This window comes from Octopus sinensis, linkage group LG1, assembly GCF_006345805.1.
Source record: "Octopus sinensis linkage group LG1, ASM634580v1, whole genome shotgun sequence".
Lineage (NCBI taxonomy): Eukaryota > Metazoa > Mollusca > Cephalopoda > Octopoda > Octopodidae > Octopus > Octopus sinensis.
In genome coordinates this window covers 11,267,037-11,281,763 of record NC_042997.1, presented here as the reverse complement: position 1 = coordinate 11,281,763, position 14,727 = coordinate 11,267,037, and the positions used below count along the sequence as shown (strand labels likewise).

General features: G+C 36.7%; 3 protein-coding genes across 3 annotated transcripts in view; 1 reads left to right on the top strand and 2 right to left on the bottom strand.

Moving 5' to 3' along the window:
• Nucleotides 1–4,069: 4,069 nt before the first annotated feature.
• On the bottom strand, nucleotides 4,070–4,763 carry LOC115217424 (60S ribosomal protein L21-like). The gene has a single exon (XM_036509261.1). It carries the CDS (start codon nucleotides 4,740–4,742, stop codon nucleotides 4,260–4,262), a length of 483 nt encoding a protein of 160 aa, XP_036365154.1. The 5' UTR covers nucleotides 4,743–4,763; the 3' UTR covers nucleotides 4,070–4,259.
• Nucleotides 4,764–12,488: 7,725 nt separating this feature from the next.
• On the top strand, nucleotides 12,489–14,126 carry LOC115215447 (60S ribosomal protein L21-like). Its single transcript, XM_029784613.2, has 2 exons — nucleotides 12,489–12,615; nucleotides 13,451–14,126. The coding sequence occupies exon 2, from the start codon at nucleotides 13,467–13,469 to the stop codon at nucleotides 13,947–13,949; it is 483 nt and encodes a 160-aa protein (XP_029640473.1). The 5' UTR covers nucleotides 12,489–12,615; nucleotides 13,451–13,466; the 3' UTR covers nucleotides 13,950–14,126.
• The window catches only part of LOC115211222 (zinc finger protein 236-like), a 29,775-nt gene continuing 28,336 nt past the window's right edge, over nucleotides 13,289–14,727 (bottom strand). Inside the window, exon 3 of the transcript XR_005001909.1 lies at nucleotides 13,289–13,318. The gene's annotated coding sequence lies outside the window, so the exon portion shown is untranslated. The remainder of the gene's footprint in view (nucleotides 13,319–14,727) is intronic.

The window sequence follows — 14,727 nt, the reverse complement described above, 5'->3', positions numbered from 1 at the left end:
ACTTCAGAAAAGCCTTGCATATTTAAAATGCAATAGTTTTTATCATGCGAGGCTGGCAACGGCCACGTAGCACCATCCGTTCGTGGCCGTTGCCAGCCTCGCCTGGCTCCCGTGCCGGTGGCACGTAAAAAGTACCATCCGATCGTGGCCGTTGCCAGCCTCGCCTGGCCCCCGTGCCGGTGGCACGTAAACGCACCATCCATCCGTGGCCGTTTGCCAGCTCCGTCTGGCACGTAAAAAGCACCCACTACACTCATGGAGTGGTTGGCGTTAGGAAGGGCATCCAGCCGTAGAAACACTGCTAGATCAGACTGGGCCTGATGCAGCCTTCTGGCTTCACAGACCCCCGTTGAACCGTCCAACCCATGCTAGCATGGAAAGCGGACGCTAAATGATGATGATGCATGTGTGAGAGAATACAAATACATACAACAGAACATGATCACATACATATACACACCCATTAACTTCCTCTTCCACTTTGACACATCATAAGTAAATGAATAAACTTTCCACGGAAACTAACAAACGAAAGTGACAATTCTGAGACTCAATCCGACTGATTACTGGAAAATCTTACTTTATTTTGAAATAGGTAAAGGTTGGTGACAAGGACAGCTGGTTATAAAAATCCTATATCAATGAACTCCAAAATGGTTAATGGTTTGCGAGATACCCACGAGTATTTTCTTACCATAATTGATTGTAACAACCTTAACCCTTTAGTATTTAAACCGGCCAAAAAGTTAATCTGTTTTATGTTCAAACTGACCAGATCCAGGCTCTCACACCTACCCTACAATGTTATTCTACATTAAGTAATTACACCATCAAGATCTTGAAGATATGAGATAATGCATGATTAATTCAAATCAATGGGAATCAATAAGCATTATGTTTGATAGAATAATCAGAACACTAAAGGGTTAAACATGTAGTATACAGAAAATTATTTGGTTTTGGGCTAGTTTGTCTTTAAAATTCTAAAATGTCTTTATCTTCCACACAGTATCAGTGTGGTTGGAATGGGCTTGCAGTGAGCAGATGTTTCAGCCAGTTGTAGCTGAGTAAGATCACAAATTTCTAAAATACTTAGACCCAAAATAAGCATCATTTTAACGTCCACTTTTCCATGAAAGCATGGGTCAGAAAGAATTCAATGAGGCAGATTTTCTATGGTTGGATGCCTTCTTGTCAACAACCCTCCCTTGTTTCCAAACAAGGTATTATTTCTGTGGCCAGACATGTCTTCACAGAAGAATGTAAATGAAAGATACTACTAGTATAATGGTGACACACGCACACACACACACTTATATATATATATATAAACTGAGTGGTTGGGATTAGGAAGGGCATCCAGCTGTAGAAACTTTGCCAGCTCAGAATGGAGATTGGTGTAGCCTTCAGGTTCACCAGCCCTCAGTCAAACCCATGCCAGCATGGAAAACGGACGTTAAACGACGATGATAATGATACACACACAAGGATTTAGTAGACAAATCATAGATGTAAGATTATATTACCATTTATGCTTGCTTCACTTTTGATGTCAATCTGCATGAGATTGTCACAGAGTTAATTTGTTTAGAACAGGTTTATTTTACCAAATTCTTCATAACTGAAACAAAAGCAATGTATTCCAACAAAAACATGGTAGCAAAAGGGTTGGTGTCAACCAGTGATTAAATTTTACCACACAGAAAAACATAATCTTCTGGGGCTACAGAAATAATTTCACTAGGTATAAGTGTCTTCCCCAATAGCCCAGGACCAACCTAAGCTTTAACTGAAAAACCCACAAGGGGTTAAACATAGAGGGGAAAAACAAGGACTGAATGGATTAAGTCTATTACATCAACCCCAGTGCGTAACTGGTACTAATTTATCGACCCCGAAAGGATGAAAGGCAAAGTCGACCTTGGCGGAATTTGAACTCAGAAACTAGCGGCAGACGAAATACCGCTAAGCATTTCGCCTGGCGCGCTAACGTTTCTGCCAGCTCGCCGCCTTATGTGTGTCCCTGTCTTGACATCATGTGGCAGTGATAAATTAATGTTACTATTATATAAGCAGTCATTCATTTCCAATATTCTGTGAGAACATGTCTGGCCATAGGGAAATATTACTTTGCTTAGAAACAGGTAAGTTGGTGACAGGAAGGAGATTTGGTTGTAGGAAATCTGTATAAATGTGTGACCCATTCAAGTATTGAAAAGTGGATGTCAGAATGCTGATGATCAACTTATATCTATAAAAATTTACCAGTTTCCTATGGGCTTCTGAAATCTTGTACACAGATGACTGGCATACATTTCATTTGGGAGATGTACAAAAGCAATACGAACAAGAATAGACCATTAAAGTAATTCATTAAGTACCATTTTCCACCAACCAAATAGCCTTGCCCATTAAACTAGTTAACAGGAGGCAGATTATGTTCAAAATTTCTTCAATACTACAAAGAAATTGAAATATATATATATATTTCTAAACACATTCATGTAAAAAATCATGTCTCCAACTAAAACCTATTTGTTGTATGAAAGACAATTTTGGCTTCTTACCTTGATGTGAAATACGTTCGTTCACTCGCTTTCCGTTGTGAACACAATATACTGAGGGATTGTTACTAACCCTTACCTATTTTTCAAGTAAATGATCTTTTTCACGCTCTGAAGATACTAAGTCTGCGGACAGTTTGGACAGAAGTGAGCAACTTTCATAGAGATAAAATGTAAGCACACATAAATACGATGTCGTTCTTTCAAATTCCACCTAGCGAATTCACTCAGAAGGATCTGGTCGGCCTGGTTCAGTCGTAGAAGGCACTATCTTCACTGTGGGACTAAACAAAGCCATGTGGTTGGGATGCGAGCTTCATAACCAGTCATGTCTACGCCTGTGTATGTAAATCTATTCTTGATCCCACCCCAGCTAACATTATAATATACTTAGAAAATTCGAAGGTCCTAATGACATGGCTAAATATTAACTACCATTTCCGATTGAAATGCGTGAAGAATTTATTCGGAAATTATGAACAAGACCATCCTATACAATGCTGTAAGAAAATCGGGTTGTTGTTTCCCAATTGAACATGTGATCAATGCGATCATGAAATGAGGGAATCAAAACAAAACCGTGGATACGGTTCATGCTGACGATGCCTTATGAAGAAACAGATTTGAAAACCCTAAACAGAAATTGGACGAAATAATCGAATTGAGTAGCCTCTTTTAAAATCCATATTGATTCAGTTTGAAGCGTGGGGTAAAAACCAAGAACACAATATATTTTAAAGACGGGCGAAGTACTTAGAATTTTCTGCACTTATCACCAAATGTGCGTATTCTTTACCTTCGCTGTAACGTCTAAGAGCGGCCAATTTGACTACTGCACAAGGCGCCAACCTACGTTACACCACTGGATATAAAATGTACATACGCACATATCTTTTTTTTTCCTTTTCACTTGTTTCAGTCATTTGACAGCGGCCAATAATAATCGAAGGGGTCCATAGATAATGTATTTTTCGATATTATTATTAATCAGATCCCTGCCTAGAATCGAACTCGGAATACTTGGGGTTAGTAGACCGCGCTCTTAACCATTACACCATTCAAAACGTATTCAAGCGTCATGTATATAGTACAGTATAGGTGTAGAAAATAAGTTGTCCCATTTGTTTCTATATGAGAAAGATACTAGCGGCATGTTTAAAAATGGGACGTAGTTTTCTCTATGCCCTATTTACATTCTCCGTTACAGTTGTTCCCCAAATTTCACTTACATTGCTTTCCCATCAATTTACTGAAATATTAAGTAAAAACAAAATAAATTTAAATACGCAGAAAAAAAATAATTAGACAAAACTGTTAATGGAGCGGTTACGAAGATAAGCGGAAGTTTAACAGAAGAGCAATTTGGGAAGGGGCAAATAATTCGAGCTTATCCACGTGGTGGACTAACTAACGTTTCAGGCAATACATTTTATAGATAGATAGATATACAGATATATATATACTAGAAAAAGAAAATTTTTAAAAATCAATACAAACCAAAATACTGGTTCACTTCAAACATTTATTTGTGATATAAAAGGAAGCAGATTATAGTCATATTATAGATATTTAGTTCGTTTATCATTATCTTGACAGACAACAGTATAAAATATACAGTTTGATAACACGATGGGAATATCTGATGTACATATATATTAACTTACTTCCTTTTATCGAAGTGTTCCCTGTAAGATTTTATGCCACGAATTCATAGGGGATTGGTTCCAAGACTGTGGGCTTATTTTTGGCTATTGACACAAAATGCCTTTTCACAGGACCTGCAGGCTGTCTCTTTAAACAAACGCGAATTCCTTTAGCTTTTGCTTCAGCTTTCAGTTTGCTGCATTCGACGATTCTCTGACGGAAATCCTGTTGACACTTGGATGGGTTCACGTGTTCGATCCTCAAGTTGATTCTCTTTGGGATGATGCGATGCTTCACTCGTTTGTTGACGATCACACCGACAGCGTGTTGTGTTACGTTGAAGACTCGACCCGTACGACCGTGGTAGGATTTATGCGGCATACCTTTTTGCACACCTCCGTCGCCTTTAACGTCGACCAAATCACCACGTTTGTAGACTTTCATGTAAGTAGACAGTGGAAGGACTCCATGGCGGCGGAATCTCCTGGCAAACATGTGCCGAGTACCACGACGATAACCTTTTGTATTTGTCATTTTCACAAATTTGAGTTCCTGCTATAGTAAGACAACGACTTGACCAAGTCTTGTTCAGTTTTAGCAGCAAAAGTCCAGCAGATACTGACTTTTCTCGACAACAGACCACGTTGTACGTGCGTACAATATGGTGGCCAAAGCTAAAAAGGAAGATTTTACCTCCCTTAGAATAAAAATTACACTTCCTTCCTACTAGAGGGCGCAACAGTTAAGGAGGAAGCTGACTGAAAGAGAGGTAAATAAGGAATAGCAGCAGTTGTCTCCCTTCCTTTCATTAAGAAACTTTCTTTGATTGTTTATAAATTACTCTGATATTAGCAGCAAATATAAAATATAAATTAGGTAATTTATGATCAGGAAATATTAATATTTAAATTCCTATCTGTTGGAGTTTCTGGTTAAGCACAGGAGAATTGATACCATAATAAAAAAATATTTATTCTTAGTTTTTTAATCCCCGCTCCATAAATCCTAAAAGTTCCACTCTATCAACTTTCTTTGATTGTTTATAAATTACTCTGATATTAGCAGCAAATATAAAATATAAATTAGGTAATTTATGATCAGGAAATATTAATATTTAAATTCCTATCTGGTGGAGTTTCTGATTAAGCACAGGAGAATTGATACCATAATAAAAAAATATTTATTCTTAGTGTTTTAATCCCCGCTCCATAAGTCCTAAAAGTTCCATTCTATCAATTTTTTTTAATTAATCAAAAATACTAGAATGCAAATTTTTTGCTTAAAACCGAGCAACGGATCACCCTTGAATTCATCATCATTCCATTAAATGTGTTTATGAGAAGAAAAATATTGATAATCAACAATACATGTCAGAATTTTTAAAAAAAGACGAATTTTTACCCAAAATGTGGAAGGTATCAAGTGATCGTGAGATGTACTAAAAATAACAGCTAAATCGCCCTTATATCGGACGTATGAATTCTCGTGTGTAGAACACAAGTTCGCAAAAATTTTCAGAAAATTGAGAAGTTATATGAGGTGCTTAAACTAGAATTCCGCCAATTGATATTTCATTGTAGGGCATTACTAATGCGTTTCAGTTATAATACTCGTATATACATATACTCGAGCTAGTAGAATGTTAGAACGTCGCAGAAAATACTTTGCAGTACTCGTTCCGACTCTTAATGTTCTGTGTTTAAATCCCACCGTAGTCAACTAAGGGGTCGATAAAAGTAAAATACTAATGAAGTACTGGAGTGGGGGTGGGGTCGATGGTATTGAGTAATCTTCTACCCTCGAAATTTATTTCTTTATTGCCCACAGGGGGCTAAACACAGAGGAAACAAACAAGGACAGACAGACGGATTAAGTCGATTATATCTACTCCAGTGCGTAACTGGTACTTAATTTATCGACCCCCGAAAGGATGAAAGGCAAAGTCGACCTCGGCGGAATTTGAACTCAGAACGTAGCGGTAGACGAAATACGGCTACGCATTTCGCCTGGCGTGCTAACGGTTCTGCCAACTCGCCGCCTCGAAAGTGCTCGGCCTTACGGATGTGTGATTATGTTCGTTGCGTAACTACATGGTTCTGAGTTCACTCCCATTGCGCAGTACATAGGACAAGTGTCTTCTGCTACAACTTTGGACAGACTAATGCCTTATTAGTGAATTTGGTAGACGGAAACTGTGTGGGAACTTGTGTATCGAGTATATGTATCGTGTGTGTGTGTGTGCGTGTCTGCGCGGGCGCACATACGTGTGTGTGGCCCCACATCTTGATTTGTTTACGTCCTCTACCAGTGCCGTCAAGGTAGTGCCCCAGCATGACCGTAATCCTATCACTGAAACAGATAATACACAATTACACAACGGGCTTCAGGAACTTAGTGAGGTGAGGTAAAAAGAACCATCGATGAAAATGAAATTTTGGAAAAACTAAAAAAGCTACAACAGAGGTGTTGATTGCGAAAACACGCTGGTTTATGTTTTTATGTATCCTAGCTGTGAATAAATGCATCCTGGATATGAACGGGATTATAACAGAAAGTTAAATACTTCGAAGTTTAAATTAACTTTTACATAGCAGCTCTAGAGACTATGAGTTGCTAAATGGGGGGAAAGTGAGCTTAAGAAATTAGAAAACCATGGATTATCTTTTACTTGGTTTATTCAATGGACTGCGGCCACGCTGGAACCCGCCTTTTTTTTTTAATTATTTTTTATGCGAATTACAGGTGTTTCAGAATGTGCGGTATTTATGAAATGACGAACCATCAATCAAGAGAAAAAAAATCATTCTGTGACAGCCGTTCGGATAACACGATGAACCGAAAGGGAGAAAGAAGTTTGGGCGATCTTTCGTCTCTAGTAGACCTTTCCGTCGATTTCCGTAAAAAAATTTATTTTTTTTTACATATGGGCTTGCGGGAACTTTTGAAGTAATATACATACATATACACATACACCGAGTAAAAAATTTCAGTTATCTCTTTCTTTCACACATTACTCTGTCTCTTCACACATACTAACAGAAGCACTTCACTTACACAACATACTGTCTGTCTCCCACACCCCATCAAACACACACACACACATGTACATCAATGCTTCCCATGCACGGTAACTTCAAAAGAATTTCCCTCGTCATACAATCGCTTTCTCTTAGTCTTTTTCGCTCTCATTACTTCAAAAGTTCCCGCAAGCCCATATGTAAAAAAAAAATTTTTTTTTACAGAAATCGACGGAAAGGTCTACTAGAGACGAAAGATTGCCGAAGTTTGAAAAAACATTGGTTTTCAGAGAAAAACAAAATTCTTAATGCAAATTATATGTGTTTTAAAAAGTGGGATATTTTAAAAGAACGAAAAAACACCATACAAAACCAAAAAATTTCATTTTATTCGGGACAGCTATTCCGAAAGTCCGTCTTTTGACGATTGAGCTCATCTGTAGCAATCAATATTTATCTATTGATTTGGAATTCACGTCTAAATTACATCTCGATCGGTTTAATACCTGACTGTTTATCAGGTGGTTTATTTCTGAATATGTACACGCATGGTATCCTGGATAAGAATGCGAACAATCTTCGTTTTGAAATGAAAAGTTCTTACAGAATATATCTGATATGGTATCAAAAACCAGAAATAAAGTACTTGATGACGATCGGAATTCAAATTAATTGAAACTTGGTGCAGATGTGAGTACAAGCTAGTTAAGCAATTCGCTCAGTTGCGACCACAAAGTTATTCTATGATGGCTAGCATCATCTCAGGTATAAGACCAATTTCCCTCAATTGATGTTGGAAATAAAACTGTAATTAATTTTCGTTAAGGAGAATCTGAAAATAAGCTTTAAAGGGAGGAAATAGACAGAAACTATCAGATGCAGACAAAACCGAGAGCTTAATTGATTGATATATATTGATTATCGATAGATTTAAAGAAACAGATATAAATAAAAATTTTAATGTTTTATTCAATAAAAATTAGATTTACACAAGCAAATGATTTAACAACAATAAAAATGAATAAAAAAAGGCACACAGAGCTATAATAGGGAATAATGGTCCTACCTTAAAAAAATTTTAAGGTAATCCCAAAACCGCATTACTGAGGGTGATCACAAGGCTGAGATACTGAAACAGCCAAGCACCTTTACTATATAGATATTGCATTTAAACAGATACAGATAAATTGATATAGATGCTAATATATATAAACTCCAGTTTAAATCTAATTTGACACCGGCCAGTAAACCTACACTTATTCGGTTATGTTATCTTTAGTAATTTGTACTATCAATTTGAGCTAGTTATTGTTCATCATTAGATCAACTCTGGTTAAGCAAGTCAATTAGCAAACGCATTCCTGTTATAGCCATCTCGTCTTTCTTATTCTTTTTTCCCCTTTCTCTTTTCTTGCCTACACTGCCCCTAGGTCAATATACAATTGTGCCCTTTCTGCTTTTTTAAAAACAATAGGGCGATTCCAATGCTATTTCTAGCTGATAAAGCAACAGCGTAGAGGCTTCTTCAATCACTCCAATTTCTCTGAAGTCCGAATTATTACTTAATGTTTGTAAAATGTTTTATTTATTGCATACCCCTATGTTCGAGAATGAACAATATTATTATAAAAAACAGTACGCTGGAAACCAATACGTGCATTTCTTCTGTCTTTATGTTATGAGTTCAAATTCCGCCTAAGTTGACTTTGCCTTTCCACCTTTCGGGTTCGATGAAATAGTACCAGCCGAGTCCTGGGGATCGATGTAATCAACTTATTTCATAATTGCTGGCCTTGTGCCAAAATTTGAAACCAATATTAAATTTTCGAAACTATTATTGAAACAGGACGAAGATTGGCAAAATCGATAGAACATCGTAGAAAATAGCTGCAGTGTTTAGTTTCATACTTTTTACATTGTGAGTTCGAATTCCATGTAGTTAATCTTGTATTACGTCGCTTCTGGAGGCGATAAAATAAATACAAGTCATGTACGGGTTCGATTTAATCTGCTAAACTCCACCAAAAATGTGGTCATGGCACTTCGCTTAGGAATAATTATTAAGAATAATGAATAAATATATTGTTTTCTTTGCAAATAATTGTTTCTAATTAAATGTTGTGGTGCACCTGAGCACTGTATACTATAATTTCATTATTATTATTATTTATTATTATTATTATAAATTATTAAATTACTCATTTCATCACATTTACAAAGAGGGAGTAAAAACCAGAATTCTAATTAAAAAAAAAAACTGTGGTCGCCTATTCGATATGCAAGAAATAGCAGTCAAATCTCCCTCAAACACCTCTTACAATCATTTTGATCTTAAAATTGTGCAGCCCTAGGTAGACAGGTTGGAATGTATTCAGTTAAAAGATTTGCTTAAAAAGCATTTACTTGGGGGATTAAGCAATAACAACATCCTACCAGCAACTATAAAAAAAAAAATAGGTTGGAAACGGTAAAGGTAAATTGGAAAGACGGATAAAATAGATTAAAATACTTGCCAAAATACAAACATTGCTGTTTACGAAATCTATAATTTTCGTTTAAAATTTTTAGTTTTCTTCTCTTCTTTTGCTCATTCGTCTTTCTAATTATTCTTCCTGATTTCTTTCTCTCTACTAAAATAATAAATTTTGTTTTTAGTTGATGCGTTATCCTCTGTCATCTCTTCAAACAAAATTAAAATCACATCCAAAAGTTGGTCGGTCGGTCGGTCGTCCGAGTCGAGACAACCTTATATTTTGTACGCAGCAAGTTACTTCATCAAAACATGAAGGTCATTGAGACATCTGATTGTAGGCAGCTACTTAAATATCGATTTTCATCTATACAGGGCGATGCGCAATAATCTATAACCACTTGCTTTCTGCACTATCGGTCTGTATTCTCTTCCCACCACAGCGTGTACGCGTATCCTCCTCTTCCTCCTATCTCTCTCTCTCTATTACACACATACATACACATTCCCACACACTTGTCTGTCTCTGTCTCTCTCTCATATATATATGTGTGTATAAATATATATATATATATATATATATATATATATATATATATATACTCTTTTACTTGTTTCAGTCATTTGACTGCGGCCATGCTGGAGCACCGCCTTTAATCGAGCAACTCGACCCTGGGACTTATTCTTTGTAAGCCTCTTTTGCTGAACCGCTAAGTGACGGGGACATAAACACACCAGCATCGGTTGTCAAGCAATGCTAAGGGGACAAACACACACGCATATATATATATATATATTATATATATATATATATATATATATATTATATATATATATATACATATATACGACGGGCTTCTATCAGTTTCTGTTACCAAATCCACTCACAAGGCTTTGGTCGGCCCGAGGCTATAGTAGAAGAACCCAGAACCATGTGGTTGGTAAGCAAGCTACTTACCACACAGCCACTCCTGCGCCTATATATATATATATATATATATATATATATATATATATATATATATATATATATATATATATATATATATGTATGTATGTATGTGTGTGTGTGTGTGGTGTGTGTGTGTGTGTATGTATGTATATATATGTATATATGCACTCTTTTAATATTAGTATCATATAATATATATCAAAGCATGCAGTATTATAGAACCATTTCAACCGATCTTATCAAACGAGATACTTAGACAGCTATATATATATATATATATATATATATGTGTGTGTGTGTTTGTATGTGTTTATATATATATATATATATATATTTCAGTTTTATATATATATGTATATATATATAGATAGATAGATAGATAGATAGATAGATAGATAGATAGATAGATAGATAGATAGATAGATAGATAGATAGATAGATAGATAGATAGATAGATAGACAGATATCGACAGACACACGGATAGATAGATACATAACATACATACATATATAGATAGATTTATTCATTCATCGATTCATTGTACCCTACTTGGCATTCATTAGATAATTTGAAATGTAATGCATTTGTTTTTTCTTATTAAATCTGAAGGAAGGGACAGTGTCAAAAACTTTAACATGTTCTCCGAGACCAGTGGACTCGATACAGTTAATGTTCCGTTTAAGTGGTTGCTGGTCAACACCTGCGGAAAAGACATGAGCATAGAGAAGATTTCAACGGCCCAGTGTTCTGGGAATGAAGGATTGGACGTGGTGGTTAGCGCAAGGCCTGGAGTGGGGGTTGTATTAACGGTACCTGAATGGAATACAACCAGCTCTGAGGAACAAAAATCATTATAGTACCGAAAAAAATGACATGGCTAGAGGTTAAAGCGTGTTTGTAATTTAAAGCCCATCATTTGTATGACTCGTCCTCAGATACGGTCCACGATGTTTGTGTGTCGTCCTAAAAGTGAGCGCAGTACTCCGTTATGGGGGCTCGAGCTTTCCGGAGCTTACTTTTTGTAATAAGCATACAATTTTAGCTTCACTTTGGAAAGTGAGCAAAACGGTTACATGGCAAGCTTCATCCTTCCACGGATAGAAAAAATGGGCTCAGTTTGTGTATTACACTATGTCGTATGTTTCTTTATAGGTGACTAGCAGTATCGCCCGGCGTTGCTCGGGTTTGTAAGGGAAATAACTATATAAGCATTTTTAGAGAGTTACTTCCCTTATAGATGCCAATTCGGGCTTTCTTAGCCATTTCTGTTTTGGTGTCTTCAAGCCATGAAGTCGTTGTTCTAAAAGAACGCTGGTCTCCTTGACAACGCTTTACGACGTTGATTTCCTTACACTCCCTTCCCCACAGCTTCACGAGGGAGGGAAGAAAGGGGAGAAGCAAACAGGTGCAGGTGTGACCATGGACGCCAACTCCGCCGCCATCGACACACGAAAAATTATGCATTAAAATGGAATAAAAAATGATGTTAAATTATTTTTAAAATCGTAGACTCATCGTAGACGCGCGCTAATACTCAGACGGGCTTGATATGAATCGCGACTATAAGATACCCGAATTTGGTTAAACTGCACCGCAAAATGTGGGAGTAGTTAGGAATCTAAATCGAAGGGGACAGACACTCACACAACTACAGTTTTATATATATAGATTAGTCAGCACATGCAATGAATAGAAATTAGCTTGACCGATTTAGCTGAGTCCTAATTTGTATACACGTTTATTTGCAATAAGCTACTGATCACTCTTTCTCTATCCGCAGGATTATCTACCTAAAACAACAACGAAAATTCCAGCCTAATCAATACTCATATCCTGTATTGTACGCCCCCCCCCACCTTTTTTTTTCATCTCTGATATCGATTATTCTTATTGGTGCATGCGCAGTACACTTCTCTTGTTTCACTTTTCCATTTCTTTGCTGTGGTAGCCGACGTTTGTTGACATAGGTAATCAATTTATTGTTTTTATCAATTCAATTTTATTAAACAATTCACTCGGTGTTTTGTTTTTCATCGTATATAACCTTTATCGTTCTATAGTAGTAATAACTGGTCCATTCTTTCATTCCCATCTAGGAGCAAGGGGTAAAGAGATAGAGTGGGGTGAAGGAATCCTCTAGTGTTCCGTGTACATCTCGGATACTTTATATGAATATGAAATCGTTTTCAGTGCTTGACTGGTACCGAATTTTATCAATCTCAGATCGGCGGGATTTGAACTAAGCACGGTAATTAAATGCTACAGTTCATTGTCCTCCACTCAACTGATTTTGCTAACCCGCAAAATGAATATTTTACATTACATAATAGTTTATTTTTTTCCTTTTTACCAGCTCTGCTTTTCAGATGGTTGAGCGGGGATAGTAGGCCTGGCACAGATCAGTACAGTACTGCATCGAAACTATCAACATTATCAATTATCCTTTCGGTCACTGACTCCTCAAACTATTCGATTTAAATAATTAGCACACTCTGCCTATTTTTCTCAAACATATATACTTTTAATTAGACGTTTGCTCTGTCGCACATACAACCGATAGGTTTCCTCGGATCCTACTATATAACACAATATCCCTCCACAAAATATTTTTCAGCTGCAACACTCTTACACCTATACACGAACATTCACACACACACACACACACTATTTCTCTCTCTAGTCATTCTTTTACACACATTCTAACCTTATTATTTCGGTTCCAGTTATTTGATTTTTGTTGTCTTTCAATTTATTTATACACTTTATTTTTATTTTCTAATTATTTATTTACTTATTTTTCAGCTTCCCTTAATTCAAAATGACAAACACAAAAGGTTATCGCCGGGGTACCCGGCATATGTTCGCCAGGGCATTCAGGCGTCACGGAGTCCTTCCGCTGTCCACTTACATGAAAGTTTACAAACGTGGCGACTTGGTCGATGTTAAAGGTGACGGAGGTGTGCAAAAAGGTATGCCGCATAAATCCTACCACGGTCGTACGGGACGTGTCTTCAACGTAACACAACACGCCGTTGGGGTGATCATCAATAAACGAGTGAAGCATCGCATCATCCCAAAGAGGATCAATCTGAGGATCGAACACGTGAAACCATCCAAGTGTCAAGAAGATTTCCGTAAGAGAATTGTCGAATGTAGCAAACTGAAAGCTGAAGCAAAAGCTAAAGGAGTCCGCGTTTGTTTAAAGAGACAGCCTGCAGGTCCTGTCAAAAGACACTTTGTATCAATTGCTAAAAATAAACCTACTCTACTAGAACCAGTGCGGTACGAATTTGTAGCCTAGACACGTTAAAACAAAAGTTCTTTCAAGTATAACGGTATTTCAACTGCGAGAATTAAAACACTTGCCCTTCAACGAATATATATATGTATTCACTTGAACGAAACATGACGTAATCGGCCGAGTTCTGATTACTAATCACTTCTGACTGTTTTCTCACCGTTTTATTTGATCAATTGTTAGAAAAACTACACGTATATTCACACACACACAAACACACACAACTTAGTATTAAATACTCTTTTTGTACACGTTGTATAGAATTACTATTATGTAATATATTCATGTATTTATATATATTTCTTTTTGTGTGTATATTCTTTGCTGATATACCCCTAATGAACAGGCATCGCAATTTTGAATTTTACAAAAAATAAAATGTTACTTCTTTAAAAAATTTTTTCAAGGATTAGTTCGTTTGTCCATTCAGATACATATTTCTTTACTGCCCACAAGGGGCTAAACACAGCGGGGACAAACAAGGACAGACAAACGGATTAAGTCGATTATATCGACCCCAGTGCGTAACTGGTACTTAATTTATCGACCCCGAAAGGATGAAGGGCAACAGATACCGCGTACCTGATCAGCTTGCAAGATTTAGACATCCTACAATCAAAATGCTACACACCCTTAATTTGTGTGTGTGTGTATCCATGTGTGCGTGTGTGGAAATTACAACACTTCTAGAAGTGGAGATAAATTCAATAAATTAAAAATTTATGTTGTATGGTATTTGATATACCTGTATTTGTGAATGTTGTTCAAATACAAGCCACTG